At 41.2% G+C, this 17,991-nt stretch overlaps 1 protein-coding gene across 3 annotated transcripts in view; it reads right to left on the reverse strand.

The window, feature by feature from the left end:
* The window catches only part of mcph1 (microcephalin 1), a 323,112-nt gene that overhangs the window by 212,954 nt on the left and 92,167 nt on the right, over window positions 1-17,991 (reverse strand). For all 3 annotated transcript variants that reach the window (XM_043679269.1, XM_043679276.1, XM_043679280.1), the window contains exon 11: window positions 6,756-6,793. In XM_043679269.1, coding sequence (XP_043535204.1) covers window positions 6,756-6,793 — 38 coding nt within the window. The remainder of the gene's footprint in view (window positions 1-6,755; window positions 6,794-17,991) is intronic.

Consider the following 17,991-nt stretch of genomic DNA (forward strand, 5'->3'; position numbering starts at 1 on the left):
TTTGAAGTTTAGTTGCTGATCTAGCAAATATGACAATCAATTCTGCACACATCAAACTTCTACAAACAGAAATGTAATATTGATTTGATCATTTGATTTTTATGATTTTCAATTAGGGGTTACTGTTGGCCAGAATGTAGGTATTTGCTAATGACTTCACAATGTTCAGCACCATTTGTGACTCCTCAGATAACTGAACCAGTCCACGTTCAATGCAATAAAATCTGAACAATGCCCAAATTTCGGCTGACAACTGGCAAGTAATATTCAAGGAACAAAGAGCAGTACAGTTCAGCAACAGACCCTTCAGCCCAACATGCCTGCATCAACAGAGGACACCTTTCTAAACTAAAAACCTTTTGCCTCTAAGTGGTCCATATCCTTCGACTCCCTATCTTTCAAGTATCTGTCAAGATGCCTCTTAAAACATTGCTAATGTATCTGCTTTGTAATAAAAAACTTGCCTGACACATCTCCTTTAAATCTTTCCCCTTGTAACTTAAACCTGTGGTATACCTTAAACGTTTCTCCCCTGGGAAAAAAAGGCTCCTAATATCCATTCTATCCATGCTTCTAATAATTTGCAAATTTATCAGGTCATCCCTAAGTCTGACATTCAAGTGAAAATAAATAATTTTTTTTCAATCTCTCCTCACAGCAAATACCCTCCAAACCAAGCAACGCTGTGGTAAAGTTTTTTGTACTCTCTCCAAAGCCTCCACATCCTGCCGATAGTGTACTGAGCAAAAGTGAATGTACTATTCTAAACGTGGCCAAACTAAAGTTTTTGCAGCTGCAACATGACTTGCCAATTTTTATATTCTATGACCTGGCCAATGAAGGCAAACACGCCATACCCCTTTGTGATTACTGATTCACTTTTGTTGCCATTTTCAGGGAACTGTGTACCTGCAAGCCTAGATCCCTCTGTATGTTAATGCTTCCAAGAGTTCTGCTATTTCCTGTATACTTCCCTCCTTCCAAAATACTTCACCTCAAATTTCTCCAGACTAAATTTCACCTGCCATTTCTCTTCCCAAGTACCCAGCCTATCTATATTTTGCTGTAATCTCTGGCAATCCTCCTCACTATCTGAAGCTCTACCAATCTTTGTGTCATCCACAAACTTACTAATCAGACCACCTTCATCCTCTTTCAAATAATTTGTGTATGTATATTACAAATAACAGGAGTCCCAGCATTGATTCCTGTGGAACATCACTAGTTCACCAGATCTCCAGTCAGAAAAACAACCTTCCAGCATTATTGTCTTCTATGACCAAGCTTGTTCAGTATCCATGTAACTGGATCACTGCAGATTCCATGAAATTCATGTTCTACATCAGCCTACCATGAGGGACCTTGTCAAATGCCTTGCTAAAGTCCATGTAGACAACATCCGATGCCCTATCCTCAATCATCTTTGTCACTTCCTCAAAAAACTCAATCAAGCTTGTGAGACACTACCTCTCCCACTGCCTATCACCAGTAATCCATATTTTTCCAAATATGAGCAAATCTTGCCCCTGAGAATTTTCTCCAACCTTTTCTCTACCACTGATGTAAGGCTAGATGGCCTGTAATGTCCAAGATTATCCCTATTGTGCTTCTTAAACAAAGAAACAATCTTGGTTATTGTCCACTCTTATAGGACCTCTCCTATGACGAAAGGGGATCCAAAGATTTTGTACAAGGCCCCAGCAATTTTCTCCCTTGCTCCCCTCAGTATTCTGGGTCATATCCCATAAGGTACTGAAGACTTGTCTACCCTAATGCTTTTCAAAACATACACCACCTCATGTCCTGTATACTGACATGTCCTAAAATATCAAAATACCCCTCCCAAGACTCACCAGTCACCTTGTCCTCAGTTGTGAATACTGCTGAAGTGTATTTGATAAGGACTGCATGTATTTCCTCTGGCTCCAGGCAGAAATTCCCTATTGTATCTTTTCGCAGACCAAACCTTTCTCCAGCTATCCTCTTACTCCTTATATACATATAAAATGCCCTGGGATTTTGCTTATTCCTGTTTGCCAAGGAAATTTCATGGCCCTTTTTAGCCCTCAGCCTTTCCTGCTTTCTTTATATTCTCTGAGGGCTCAGTTTGTCTTCAGTTTCCTAAACCTTATGAATGCCTACCTTTTCGTTTTGACTAAGCTCACAATTTCTCGTCATCCAAGGTTGCAACATCTTGCCATCCTTATCCTTTATTTTCACAGAATCATGCTACTCTTGAACTCTAATCATCTGACATTTAAAAGACTCCCACATGACAGATGTAGATTTACCGTCAAACAGCCATCCCCAACCTACATTTCCCAGTTCCTATCTAATTTTGTCGCAGTTAGCCTTCCCCTAATTTAGTACTTATACTCGATGAGTACCATTATCCTAATCCATAAGTAGCTTAAAACTTAATGTTCCAGAAATGCACCCAGACTGAAACTTGGATCACCTGGCTGAGCTTATTCCCCAATACCAGGTTTGGCATGGCCTCTTCGTTAGTTGGACTATTTACATTTTGTCTCAAGAAACCTTCTGATGCACCCAACAAGACTCCCCCCTACCATTCAAGCTCCAGGCACTAAGTGAATCCCAGTCAACTGAGGAGAAATTGAACTGACCCTCACATCAACCCTGGCATTTTAAAATTTTTCCTGAGCTCCTGAGCTCTACCCACATGGCCTCGCTGAATGAGCCCTGCAAGGTGACCTCCCCCAGTGACATTCACTATAATGAGTAATGCTTTTACATCCCTCTCTATCTTACCTGAAACATCCCATGCCCAGAACATTAAGTGGCCAGTCTTATACTTCTCTCAACCAAATCGCTGTAATAGCTACTTCAGCACAGTTAAGAGTACCAATCCAAGCACAAAGTTCATCTTGTCAGACTGTGTTTAAAAAAATACAAGTACATCTGTCCTTCCTTGCTGGCTTTAGTCTTTAACTCTTTATTTCACTTGCTGACCTCCTATTCTGGTTTCCACATCCACACCACACTATTTCAAACCCTCTCATGTGACATGAGCAAATCTCCCTGCCAGATACTGATGTCCTTCTAGTTTGCAACCGGTGCTCCTTGTACAGGTCCCAATGGAAGACATCCCAATGATCCACATTTCTGAACCTCTCCCACCTACACCAACTCTTTCCCCAGGTATTTAACTGTAGTACCTTCTATTCCTCACCACACTGGCATATGACATAGGGAGTAATCCTGAGATTACAATGCTCACGGTCCTGCTTTTCAATATATTACCTAAATCTCTGAACTCCCTTTGTAGGGCATCATCATTCTTCCTGCCTATGTCATTAGTACCAATATGTACTACGACCTTTGGCTACTCATTCTCCCTTTTGAGAATGTCCCAGGTCTGTTCATCCTTAACCATGGCACCGGGGAGGCAACAGTCCAACTTGGAAACCTTTTTGCAGCCACAGAAATGCCTATCTGTGCCCCTGACAATGCAGTTCTGTATCACGACTGCTCTACTGCACTTTAACTTTTCCTGCATAATGAGACATTGACAAAGATGACCAAAAGCTTGATCAAAGAATTAAATTTTAACGAGAACCTGAAAGAGCAGAGAGGGAGGTTTTAAATGGGATTTCAGAGCTGAGTGTTCAAACAGCTTAAAGCCAGAACTAGAAGAATGTTGCGAGTCTGCAGGACATTATGTAGATGGGGAAGAATGAGATCATAGTAATTTGAAAACAAGTATGAGAATTCTAAAATTTTAACCAGGAACCAAAATAGGTTCGTGAGCACAGCAATACTGGGTGAACTGACTTGTTGAAATTAAAGACACAGCAACAAAGTTTTAGCTGATGACAAATTTACAGAGAGTAGAATGTGGGAGATCTGCCCAGAATGCATTACAATAATCATGCCTGGTGGTTTCAGCAGATGAGTGGAGGAAAGAGTTGCACAACATTTTGCAGATGGAAATAAATGCTCATACTGATGGTCCAGATAAATAGTTGAAACTCATTTCAAAGCCAAAGAGAACACTATGGTTATGAATAGTCTGGTTTAATCTCAGACAGCAGCCTGGATGACGGATGCAGTTCGTACCCAGGGAACACAGACTGTGATGTTTTCTACTATTTAATTGGAGAAAATTTCTGTTCACTCAATGCTTGATATTGAACAATCTATCGGACAATTTGGAGAGAGAGAGGTTCTGAGAGAATGATGGAGAGATGGAATGGGGTGCTTTCAGCATACATGTGAAAACTGGCATGTGTGTGTCTAGATCATGTCATGAAAAACAACATGTAGCTGAGAAATAAAAGGAGACCAAGGAAGGTTCCTTGGGGATGACTGATGATAACTGCATGAATGAGATGCGGCCAGAAGCATGAAGCAAGATATTCGCACACAGTAAAGAAATAAATTACACATTCAGGGATCATGGACAAGATAGAGAAATTAGACCTGAAAGGAACAAGACAAATTGGCTATTCTTTGACAAGTGGACAATGATTTCCATTTAGAAAGAGTGTAGGCCAGTGACTGAAGTGTGTTCTCTGACAATTCTGACAAGCACTGGACCGAAGCTTCATTAACTGGTCAGATGATAATGACAAGATCATGAAGATGATTTCATTTTTAAAAAGAAAAAAAGAGATAAATGTGGACAATGAACTGAATTAAATGAGAACCTCAAAGGTGACAGAAACACGAAGGTTTGAAGATGATCAGTGGCAGTGAGAATAGTGATGTGAAGTGGTGCCAAGTGGTCTCAATGCTAAAATAAATTGATGAGGTGCTCAGACTTGGTATTAGAACTAAGAGTTGCTAAGTTGGACACAAAACAGATTAAAAACATAGAAAGGTCATACATTGGTAGCAGGAGGGAAAGCTTGAATGGAATACAGAAGAAAAAGATATGGAAGCTGATGTGGACATATTAAATAGGGTGCACAAGGAGGCAGCAGGGTATGGGATTGGTAGAGAATGCAAGAGGGCAAGGTGCAAACCAACAAGGTGAGCTTGGTTGCAGTCCACATGCAAATATGGGTAAAAGCAGGACAAATCAGAGATTACATAACCAAGAGCTATAGAATTAAGCATAAATCAATAGATGAGAATCCAATGACTGCAGGTAACCAGTCAATGAAAAGATGTAGATAGGCAGAGTGTCAAAGAGAATGCAAGAGTTGACATTGCCTAAAGCCAACAAACAGTAGGAAAAATGAGTGTCAGAGAAATTTGTGGAAAAATGCAGCAGACGTCTAAAGAAAGAATCAGAATCTTTAACAAGGTATGACTGTCTGAACATAAGAATTGAATGGGAAAGTAGAGTTCAAGAAGGAATGCATCTTTTTCCAGACAGCATAAATTAGAGGAAGTCAAATAGGTTTACCAGTTGATGATGTCCAGATTATGACTCACATTAAATGAAAAGACGAATCAGAGATAGCAAGAAAGCTACAGTGTGATAGTCATCTGCTGGAAAAATGTTTTTAGTGTACTGAGTGCAGCTGAAGTACCTAAATACCAGAAAGTAGGAGAATTGGTCATGTTAAGACTATTATGGTCTGGAGATCTGAGCAGGATCTTGAGTTTGGCAGCTAGAACAAATAATTTAATCACTTTATTAGGACAAAGTGCAATTTAAATTTTCTTGCCAAAAAGCTCTTTGCTGCAAATGCTGGAATGGAGTGCTGAAGGGAAAACCAGCAGTGTATGCAGCTGTTGAAACCATCATCTTTTTAAGCAAAATAGTCAAACAGCATTATGATGTCTAATAAATTTTGTGGACAGAAGCGAATATTTAATATTGTGTGGTGTTGTTCTGGAATCTCAGGATATCAGTACAGTGCCAGATAACAGAAATGCACATAGATGAGGATTTGCATCATGTCAGAATGCAGTCAACTGAAACTGGTCTTATACAATACATAACATTCATGGACCACAGCAAGAATGGAGCAAACGGTAAATGGACACAGAAGGTACTTTGCACAAATGGGCACGGTAGATTAAAACGCAAAATTGGTCGACAACGTTGCTTTTCTTGTATGATTCTCACTAGCCATCATCATGTGACAAAGTCATTCTTCTCTATTGCTGAAAAGGAAAGATCACAACCTACTGCTTTTGATTGCATTTCCCAGAACCTGCAAACTACCATATGCAAGCTTGAGAATCTGTAGTCTGAAAGCCATCATAATTTTATCACTATTACTCATACAACCTTAATTGTTTCAGGCCATATGTAAGGCTAAAGGCCATGAGAAAAAAGGAGTTCAACAGAGATTCAAAAAAGTTAGAATTCAAAACTATACACTTGGTGAACGAAATACATTATTGATAGATTTCACTTACTGAACCAGGAATCACTCCTCAAGAGACTTGAGGAAAACAAAACAAACTGTCAATTTAAAGTTGCACCTAAATATGAAAAAAGAATGGCTTACTGCTGTTCTCATATAAAAGGTTTTAATGGGCAACACTTTATTTTAATGCAAGAAACCAGAAACAAAATAATGTTATTGAGAGCAATTTCTACAGAGTTCATACAAGCAACCACTGTTGAAGAACTAAGACTGAAAACTTCACTGCTGATTTAGTACAAGTTTCCTTGTACATCATTTTTAACTCAAACATAATACATTCTTTATCACATGTTAAATCTAACTTCCTTCTGAACATACAACAGCATGTAGCTGCCAACTTTCCAAGGTTAGAACTTTTTATTAAGGTTCAGAGAAAATCAAAATAAAAAGAAATTTAGTACTTACTCTGAAGGCATACTCGTCATGACTAGTGTTCTGCTTGGCTAGGAAAATAAAGAAAATCAGAATCAATTCTTAAAGCCTATATTCATTCCTGGTCATGCTGATAAACACAATTACAGCAAGGATTTTTCAAGAACCGGAACAGCAGATTGTGGTCAAAGAGTTTGTTGTAATTTGCTGATAAAACAGTTTAATGTAATACAAGAGAGTACTTTCACAGTTCTGATGAAGGATCACAGGCCTGAAATGTTAACTCTGTTTCTCATGAGATGGTGCCTGATCTGCTGAGTGTGTCCAGTATTTGCTGTTATTTATTTTAGCCAGTGCTTCTTTCCTTCTACATTATTGCACGTAACAATGTTTAAATTAATATCACCAATTTCTGTTTATAGTTATGAGCCATACTTTTATTTTCTGTGCTTAAAATAGAAGAATTAAAAAAAAAAATCATTCAGGGAAAATGGGCATCAAGTAGTGATATTTCTGCGTGGTCAATCCAAGCCAATGTCTTGAAATGCTGCAGACCATGTGGGGAAAATACACGAACATTACATCTGGTAAGGAGTGCCAACACTTGTTGCAGTAATGGCGAAAAAACAGCAATATATTTCCAAGTCTGGATGTTATGTCAACTGGACATAATCAGTGTCTATCCTGTTCTTATAGTCGGGAGAATTATTTATCCATGTTAACTGCAAGGATACTGATGTTGGGAGTTTTAAACCAAATATCAATGATTTGGTTACATTTTATTGTACATGACAGTTATATTCTGACACTTGTGAAGGACAAAAAACACTTGGCACTAATTAACTTAATCTGGGGGTTATTCAGTCTAAATGCATATAGGCATAGTCAGTTTCACCATGAAAAAACTGGAAACAGCAGCAATCAACAATCAGTTGCAAACCTTATGCTACTTGATCTTACGGAGAGAAGACCATTGATAAAGCAACTGAAAATGTTTAGGCCTGAGACATTATGCTGAGGAATTTCTGCAGCTATACAATAAAGCTGTTGATTAGTCTCCACCAGTACTACCTTCTTGTGATAGATGTGACTCCAGAATATCAAGAGTTTTCCTCATGATCCTTACTTCATATTTTGCTAGAACTCCTGGTGACATAGTCAATTGCTGCCCAGATATTAAGGATACTACCCTCACCTTACCTATGGAAATTAACTCAATTTGACCATGTTTGGATCAAGACTACACTAAGAACTTAGAATATTACAGAACAGGCCCCCCATATCAGCACTAGCCACAATACTGTTTTAAACTAATCCTATCAGCCTGCACATGGCCCATATCCCTCTAATTCCTGCCTGATATGCCTAAAAGGTCTGGAACTGAGTAATCCAAGCAGATCTGAATGTGAGCATTGTTCAGCAGGTTTATCAGTGACTAAGTACTACTTAATAGCACTACTGATGACATCTTTCAGTGTTTTGCTCATGACTCAGAGTAGGCTGAGACAGCAACAACTAACCGAGTAGATTTGTCCTGATTTTGTGGACAGGTCAGAGATGGGCAACTTTTCACATTGCTGGGTAAAGGCCTGTGTTGTAGCTGTATTAGAATAACTTGGCACAGAGTGGGGCGACGGAGGGCTGTACAAGTCTTCAGTTCAGTCCTTGGCACGGACATGATGGGCCAATGAGACTCCTTTCATGCTCCAAAAACTCTGACTATTGCTGCAATATAGTCAATGCCTTTAACGATTTCTGGATTTCACATACAGTGAAGATTGAAATCTGAAATTCTGGGAACCCTTTGCGGCGGCTGGGATGCACCATCCACACAGCACACATCCACCCCCCCGCCTTACTCCCAACACACATTGGTGAGCATGGGGAGATTTTTGGATCCTCTTACAACCATTCCTAACTAATGGAGCTATTATATTTTGGTCACACTGTGGGTAACCTTGACTTAATATGAATATTTCAACTGAAAATAAAAAAGTAGATTTAATGGAATACTTTATCAGTATTTTGACTGAACATAGAACTTGTCACAAACTCAATTTGTTTTATTTAAATTATTTCCTTCATTTAGTAAATAAACCTAATGAATAACGTTTGAGGCAACAACCTTGATAGAAAAATGTTTTCTCTTAGTAATAGAAAACATAAGTTCTGCAGAAAGTCAGCAGGTCTGGCAGCATCTGGGAGAGAGAAGCAAAGTTAATGTTTTGAGTTCAGTATAAGCGTTCTTCAGAACTGGACTCAACATCAACTCTGTTTTTCTCTCCAGCGATGCTTCCAGAGATAGCTGGCTTTCTCCAGCACTATTTTTATTTCAGATCTCAAGTATCCACAGTGTTTTGCTTTTATTCTGAAAGAAAATATATTGCATCAGTAATTTTTTTGTAATACTGATCATCTTCCAATAATCCTGATATTATTCAAAAAATGAAGGTGAAAAGATTTTTAAAAAGTGAAAATATATGCCAACAAACTGAAGACGAAATGCAATCTGAATGCAGATCTATCCTTTAAGAATTGAGATGACATATTTCTATATAAGTATATAGGAAATGCCAATACCATTTTGCTTGGAAAATATCATCTTGCTAAATAATTTCCCAAAAAAGACAAAATTCAAAGGAAATTAAGAAACCATTGATTACTGTAGCCCGCACAAGAACTGCAGGATATTGATAATGGGAGACTTTGAATATCCAAATATAGATGGCAATTGGCAACAGGAGGAAGAAATTCATGAAATGCATATCAGAAAATTGTTTGGTCAGTATGTTGCCAGCCCAAGGAGAAGGGCAGTACTGTTGAATCCAGTTTTGGGCATGAACTGGAGTATGTTTCAATGGGTGAACATTTGTAAAACAGTTCTTATGTAATCATAATGTGGAGGTGACAGTGTCGGACTGGGATGGACAAGGTCAGAAGTCACATGACAAAGGAGCAGCACTCCAAAAGCTTGTGATTTCAAATAACCTGTTGGACATTGACCTGATGTTGTGTTACTTCTGACCTTATATAATCAAATTGAGATTATGGGAGAAGGGTACAATCCTTCATATAATCAATAATTTAAAAATATTTGACTGGAGGAGGATTAACTTCAGTAAGTTGAAAAGAGATCTTGCCAAGGTAAAACAGTGGGAAACTTTTAAAGAGACAACAATTCAGTAACAGAGCAGACAAATTTCTGGGAAAGGGAAAGAAGGCTTTCAAATATAGACCTCTCTGGATGACTGTACATGTAGCTGTTAAAGTGACACAGAAGTACAGGTGATGAGGGGTGAATCAACTCCCCTCTTTTAACCTCCTTCGTTACCACTAACTAAGTTTTATTTTCCTTTGAGCACAACATAATTTAAAGGTGTAGTTTCACAGTGCCTAGTAAGGAGCCAACTGCTAGGTTTTCTTGTGCAAAAAAAAAATCAGGTTTAAAATTTGTTAATGAGGAAAGTAATAAAGATGAGATGTCAACAATACTTGCACATAAATATAAAGTTAAAGAGCGATAGAGCCTAGTTCAAAAAGGAAGGTCAAAGAATACACAGTTTAACGTCCATAAAATGTGCTTGGAGGCAAGGTTTTAATCTGAGATTACAGCTATTTAAGTGATGTTTTATATCGTCAGTGGTTTGAGTTGTTCTTTGAGTTCATGGCATTCCGATGTTCTCACTAAGTTATTTGTTCCTTGAGAGTCTGAGAGCGATATTCACCCAGCTCTTCATGTCACAAGTACATTTTCTCTGTGCAGAAATAGCTCCCCACAATACAGCTGGCCTGTATATCCCAGTGTCTAATTCCAATGTCCAATTGTAAACTATGTCTTTCATCTTTACTGTGTGAAACTTAACCTACTGCTATAAATCAAATAGATGAAATTTTCTTCCACCTTGATTAGTTTGTGTCTTTTGATAAAATGTTAGTTTTAGTTCAGTTCAGAAATGGTTTTGTTTATTCCATGTTGACTTTATGAAGCTTGGCTAATTTGTGAGAGTACCTGATTGCTGCAACCAAGTCAATGCACAGAATCCAGTGGCCAAGAGCAGAGCTGGGATGTCAGAGCCAGTGGACTTGGAGCGAAGATGACCACTGGTTGAGAATTAGTGGAGCCCAGGCGGACCATTTAGAAGCCCTTATAGCAAGACTGGAATGTCTGTCTTTTTGGCTTTATTTCTTACTTCCCTTATTTGTACATGTATATCTGTAATGCAGTGTAACATTTGCGTTTATTTTCTCTACGTCTTGCACCTAAGACTCGCATTTAGGTACTTTGTACCCAAGATGACACCATCTTGGTGACATTGTATAGTTTTCACTGAACTCGTTCTTTTGTAACTCAAGTACATATGACAATAAACGACTTTAAATGGAGCGGTCTGAATGACGTGGGCTACGGCAAGATTTGTGATGGAATCCAGCAAGACCCATCTCAATGTTGAATGTATCACACAGCTCATCAAAAGCATTTAAGAGAAAATGAAACAAATTTTTCACAGGACAACAAGTTGCGAACTAAGGAGGATTACTGCGCATTACCCCTTATTGAAGCCACAAGGTGCATCATTAATAGTCAGCTTCCTACCTTATTAAATATAACAAACAAGCTCAATACCGAGAATTATTGAGATGCAAGTCAGAATGGGTACCTGGCTTCAGTCACCACTGGCCGCAACCAATCTCCAGCAGCAACATATCAAGGTATGCTCCTTGGACATAAGCCAAATCCATCTCACGTGTTTTGGGCAGAACAACAGTAAAAAGGACTATTATTTGAATGGCAAAAAATTGCAGCATGCAGATGTGCAGAGGAACCTGGATGTCTTTGTGCATGAATTACAGAAGGTTGGTCTGCAGGGGCAACAGGTAATTAAGAAGGCAAATGGAATTTTGTCCTTCATAGCTAAAGGGAATTAGTTTAAAAGCAGAGAGGTTATGTTGCAGCTGCATAACTGGCGAGGCCACACCTGGAGTACCGCATGTAGTTTTGATTTCTTTACTTGAGAAAGGATGTACTGGCACTAGAGGGGGTGCAGGCGAGCTTCAGTAAGTTGATTCTGGAGTTGAAGGGGTTGGCTTATGAGGAGAGACTGAGTAGAGTGGGATTATATTCATTGGAAATTAGAACAATGAAGGGGGACCTTATAGAAACAAAATTATTAAGGGAGTACATAAGAATAGAGCTGAGAGGATATTTTCACTGGCGGGTGAAACTAGAAGAGGGCATAGCCTCAAAATTTGGGGGAGCATATTTAGGACTGAATTGAGAACTTCTGGCTGAATTTCTTCACCCAGAGGGTTGTAAATCTATGGAATACCCTGCCCAGTGAAGTAGTTGAGGCTCCCTCATTGAAGGCTTTTAAAGCAAATATAGATAATTGTTTGAATAGTAAAGGAATTAAAAGGTTATGGTGAGAGGGCACGTAAGTGGAGGTGAGGCCACAATAAGATCAGTGATGATCTTATTGAATGGCGGAGCAGGCTCGAAGAGCCAGATAGCTTACTCTTGCCCCTAGTTCTTATGACATTAGAATCTGCCATGGACCAAAATCTAAGAACATGAATGCCACATCTCTGTTCCACTTACCAGGGTCCTAACCTTATTGCAATTCAATGCTGCAGCAAGGACACTATGCAATCAGGGACACCAACCAGGCTGCATCTCTAACCCAAATCAATAAAAAAACTGTGGATGCTACAAATCAGAAACAAGAACAACAATTGCTGGAAAAACACAGCAGGTCTGGCAGCATTTATGGAGAGAAAGCCGTGTGTTAACGCTTAGGGCACAGTGAAGTTCTGAACAGGAGATTTCCCAGCAATTTCTGCTTTTGCATCTTTGGCTTGTTTGCTTATATCATAGTTCTTCTTCACTCTGAATATATTTGAATGCTTATAACAACTCTGCCATGCATTGGCTTGTCGTTGTGCACTTTGCATTTCAGCTGGAGATACCAGACTCTCAGTACTACAGTATTGTCTTACAATTTGGCGCACACAAAACCAAGCAGTTTGTCGTGGCTGGCAGCATACCTCAGTCAAATCGAGGAGGACAGCCTTTGCTCAAGGGGTTCTGGCACAGTAAGTGGAGGCTATCCTCTGATATCAGTACCGGATTATCAACATGTTCAGTCGGTCGCTCAGGGCTATCAAAAGTCAGGATCCTCTCTTTGCGAGGGGAGACATGCCGAACATCAGGCAGCCCACCAATCACCCTGACTCTCTCTGCTCTTCTGGGGGCTGTTTTGCTCTTGGATTGAGAGAGAGAAGCAGGTATAAAAGCAGATTAGAGTGAGTGATAAAGGTGTTACTTTGGGTGGAGCCATCCCGAGCGAGTGACTACACAGCAAAGAGGGCTTGTAGAATGAGTGGGGTTGGGGTGTGAGAGAATGAGTAAGGGAAGATGTTGCAATTAATAATGAAAGTGGTACAGCATGAGACTTACAGGGAGGTGAATGCAGTACCAGAGATAGAGTGAGTGTGAGATATCAGAGAAGATTGTACCACATGCTAAAGTGGAGAAGGCCATCAACATTCTTCCTACATTACTGCATTCCACCCGCAGTTAGCACAGCTGATTTGATGGCTGGTTTGCGATGCGGTGATGTCAACAGCGGAGGTTCAATTCCCACATGTGTCGAGGTCACTTTTAAGGATCTGCCTTCTCAACCTTGTTGCTTACTTGAGGCATGGTGACCCTCAGGTTAAACTTATCTCCTGTCACCAATGCGAGAGCAACTTCATAATCCTCTGGCAAGATAGTGACTGTTACTACACAGTAAATCTACAAGTGGTGTTCCCCACTGACAGGATACAGCTGTTTAGTGAAAAAAGATGCGTTTCAATGCTGATATGATGCTATGTATATAGGCTGGACATCCAGCGACTAGCAGACTGTATCAAACACCATGTCCCACTAACCACTTACAGCTGGTAGCAGGCTACTCATGGTCAATCAATCAGTCAGAGTTTGCAATCTTCAGAAAAGCATATCCAGAATTAGATGGGATTCTGTTATTGGAAATTATTTGATAAATAAATTGGTCTATGCTAAGAATTTTACCAGAACCAAGTTAAGAGCATCAGTTGGACCTGCAATGAGATGGATTTGCATGTGTTGAAGCTATGCATATTAAAACACAGGACCCTGGCTTATGTGAGCAAAACAAAAGGGTATATTCATTGAAATTGTTTAAAAAAAAACAATGAGTAATGCAGCTAACTTGTGCTGCATCCGCATGGCAAGACCCTAACTAATCAGAATCTACTGGTCTGGTCTGAGAATTAAGATTGATAGTTAACGGTTCTTGGTGTATCTCCTTGTCAATTATGGCCCAATTCGCAGCCTCTTCTCACTTTATGTAAACGATGTGGAGATGCCAGTGTTGGACTTGGGGGGGGATGCGGGGGGTTGGAGAACAACTTTAAAAATCACACAACCACCAGATTATAGCCCATAGTTGAACAATAACCTGGTGTTATGTGGTTTTAACTCTGTGCAAAATGGTATCGCTATTTCACAGAATCATAGAATCTCTACGGCCCAATAGGTCCACCACAACCTGACGAAGAGTAACCCACCCAGACCCATTCCCCTACCCTATTACTTTACATTTATCCCTGACTAATGCACCTAAGCTACACATCCCTGATCACTATGGGCAATTGAGCATGCCCAATTCACTTAACGTGCACATCTTTTAGATTGAGAGAGGAAACTGGAGTCCTTGGAGGAAACCTACGCAGACAGGGAGAATGTGCAGACTCCACACAGTCACCCAAGGCTGGAATCGAATCTGGGTCACTGGCGCTGCTAACCACTGAGCCACTGTATGGCCCCACGTCTGTTTCAAGTCTATTTCTTACACCATAATTCTGATGATTGCAAGATGAAAAGCTTCCACTTCTAGCTGCTTCCTACCAGGTTTTGCAGTACTGAGCATTTATTTATAACCCCATAAATAGTACAATGATATTCAGAGAAAGAGTACAGCTGATTAAAGGAGCAAAGAAGGGATTATCTTGTTGAGGTACAGCAGACTTCTCCAACACAAAGACAACATGGTTTTTCTCCATCATATGTAAATGCTGCCCCTTGAAAGAGGGGCTGAATGGGATGATTGTGTGTAATGGAGGGACAGGGCAGTGAGTGAGGGACAGGGAGTGTCGAATATGTGCAGGGTGGGGAGGGATAGGGCCAAACACTTAATCTTACCTTCCTCCCCTCTCTCAAAAATCCCATCCAGTACGTGGGCCAAGAAAAGCAGAAAACCAGTGTTGAAAGAAAACCACTTCCATCAACAACCTTCATACGAATTTTGCCATGTCCAGCTCAGTGTGTGTGTTACCAGAGGCTATCACAAGCTTTTTTGTTAATCTTTCATTAGCTTTCATGAAACAGAGTTTAGCTCAGCCTTGATCCCAATCCCTCCTCGATGATCAGAACTTGGAACTTTGTATTTCTCCGTCTCTAACTCTCCCTCTCTATTTTCCTCTCGTAAACTCCTTAATCATCTCGTGCACCAACCCTACAGCAGGCGCCACAACCTTGAAATTCAGATGGAGTCCACACTCTCAGCCTGCACTCAGGATACAGCAGTACAACTATGCAACATTGCCAAACAGACAAGGCGACAAAACTACACCACGTACATGCAAACCAAGAACAAAAAAACTGGAGAAACTTGGCATTCTCACCAGTAATAGCAAAGCCCACCCTGGCACCACAGTAGACAACATTATCGCTGCAGGGAAGTCTATTAACATCTTATTGAACCACAACCTTCAACCGGAAGAGATTGAAATCCTGAGCAGCGGTCTCAACTTCTGCCCCACCACCAAAATGGACCCATTGGTTCTTGCAGCAGACACTGAGGAGTTCATCAGATGAATGAGACTCCGGGAATTTTTTTCAAGGTGCCAGCAGTGATCCCAATGAGCCCACAAATGAACTGCAACAGTCATCACAGGGATCTGTAGAGAAGCGACCAAAGAAGGTGTCAACTTGGACCCCACCTGAGGGCTGCTGCTCTGGGCTTGACATATATGCTCAAATATATAAATATACAAGTGCCAGATTCATCAGCCATACCCACAAGGTAGAGCAAAACATCACCCGTTCACAACGCAATGCCATCCAGGCTCTCAAGACCAATTACAATATTGTCATCAAACCAGCAGATAAAGGAGGAGCCACTGTCATTCAGAATAGAACAGATTACTGCAAGGAAGTGTACCGACAACTGAACAACCAGGACCACTACAGGCAACTACCAGCAGATCCGACCAAGGAACACACCCGTGAATTAAACACATTGATCAGAACTTTGGATCCAGTCCTTCAGAGTTCCCTACGCACCCTCATCCCACGTACTTCTCATGTAGGCGACTTCTACTGCCTTCCAAAGGTACACAAAGCCAATACACCAGGGCGTCCCATCATATCGGGCAATGGGACCCTGTGTGAGAATCTCTCCAGCTATGTTGAAGGCACCTTGAAACCTATTGTACAGGGGATCCCCAGCTTCTGTTGCGATACTACGGATTTCTTACAGAAACTCAGCACCCATGGACCAGTCGAACCAGGAACATTCCTCATCACAATGGACGTTTCCACACTCTACACCAGCATCCCCCACAATGATGGCATCGCGGCAACAGCCTCAGTACTCAATACCAACAATTGCTGATCTCCAAACACCATCCTACAACTCATCCACTTTATCTTCGATCACAACGTCTTCACCTTTGACAACCAGTTCTTCATCCAGACACATGGAACAACCATTGGGACCAAATTTGCACCTCAATATGCCAACATTTTTATGCACAGGTTCGAACAAGACTTCTTCTCTGTGTAGGATCTCCAACCAACATAATACACCAGGTACATTGATGACATTTTCTACCTCTGGACCCATGGCGAGGAGTCTCTGATAAAACTACACAGTGACATCAACAAGTTTCATCCCACATCAAACTCACCATGGACTACTTTCGACTATCTGTCTCATTCTTGTTCACATGCGTCTCCATCAAGGATGGACACCTCAGCACCACAGTCTACCGCAAACCCACAGACAACCTCACAATGCTACACTTCTCCAGTTTCCACCCAAAACATATTAAAACAGCCATCCCCTATGGACAAGCCCTATGTGTACACCGGATCTGCTCAGATGAGGAGGAACATGATGGACAACTGGAAGTACTCAGGGATGCCCTGCCAAGAACGGGCGCACAATGCCCAACTCATCGACCTCCAGTTCAGACGTGCCACAGCAAGGAACTGTAATGACCTCCTCAGGAGACAGATCGTGCTGCAACCAACAGGGTACCCTTCGTTGTTCAGTATTTCCCATGAGCTGAAAACTACGCCATGTTCTTCGTGACCTGCAACACATTATCAATGAAGATGAGCACCCCACCATGACCTGCCCCCGCCTCCACTACTTGCCTTTAAACAACCGCCAAACAGATCATTGCTCGTAGCAAGCTGCCCGGCTCTCAGGACAACGCCATACAACCCTGTCACAGTAGGCGCTGCAAGACGTGTCAGAGCGTGGACATAGATATCACCATTAGACGTGGGGACACCTCCCACCTTCTACATGGCAGGTACTCATGTGACTCAGCCAACATTGTCTATCTTATACGTTACAGGCAAGGATGCCCTGGGACATGGTACATTGGGGAAACCGAGCAAAGGCTACAACAATGGATGAACGGGCACCGCACAACAATCAACAGACAGGAGTGTTCCCTTCCAGTTTGGGAACACTTCAGTGGTCCAGCACATTCGACCTTGGACCTTTGGGTGACCATCCTCCAAGGCAGACTTCAGGACAGGCAGCAGCGAAAAGTAGCCGAGCAGTGGCTGATAGCTAAGTTCGGTATCCATAGGGAGGACCTCAACCGGGACCTTGGGTTCATGTCACATTACAGGTGACCACCATTGCACTATAAACACACACAGATACTCCTATACACATGGACACACATATACACAGACACCCACAAACACCCCCACAGGCATCCTCTCAGAGACTTAGACCACTCTACACTCATTCACACACACATACACTCTCTCTCACAGACACTCTCAACTTCCCACCCCAGACACACACACACACACTCCCACATGCACCCCCTCACAGACTTAAGACACCCTTCACTCACTACACACACTCTCTCTCTCACACTCACAACCCCCCCCAACCCCAGACACATACACAAACATACACAAACACACACACACACA

This window comes from Chiloscyllium plagiosum, chromosome 3 (assembly GCF_004010195.1).
Source record: "Chiloscyllium plagiosum isolate BGI_BamShark_2017 chromosome 3, ASM401019v2, whole genome shotgun sequence".
In the NCBI taxonomy this organism is placed as follows: domain Eukaryota; kingdom Metazoa; phylum Chordata; class Chondrichthyes; order Orectolobiformes; family Hemiscylliidae; genus Chiloscyllium; species Chiloscyllium plagiosum.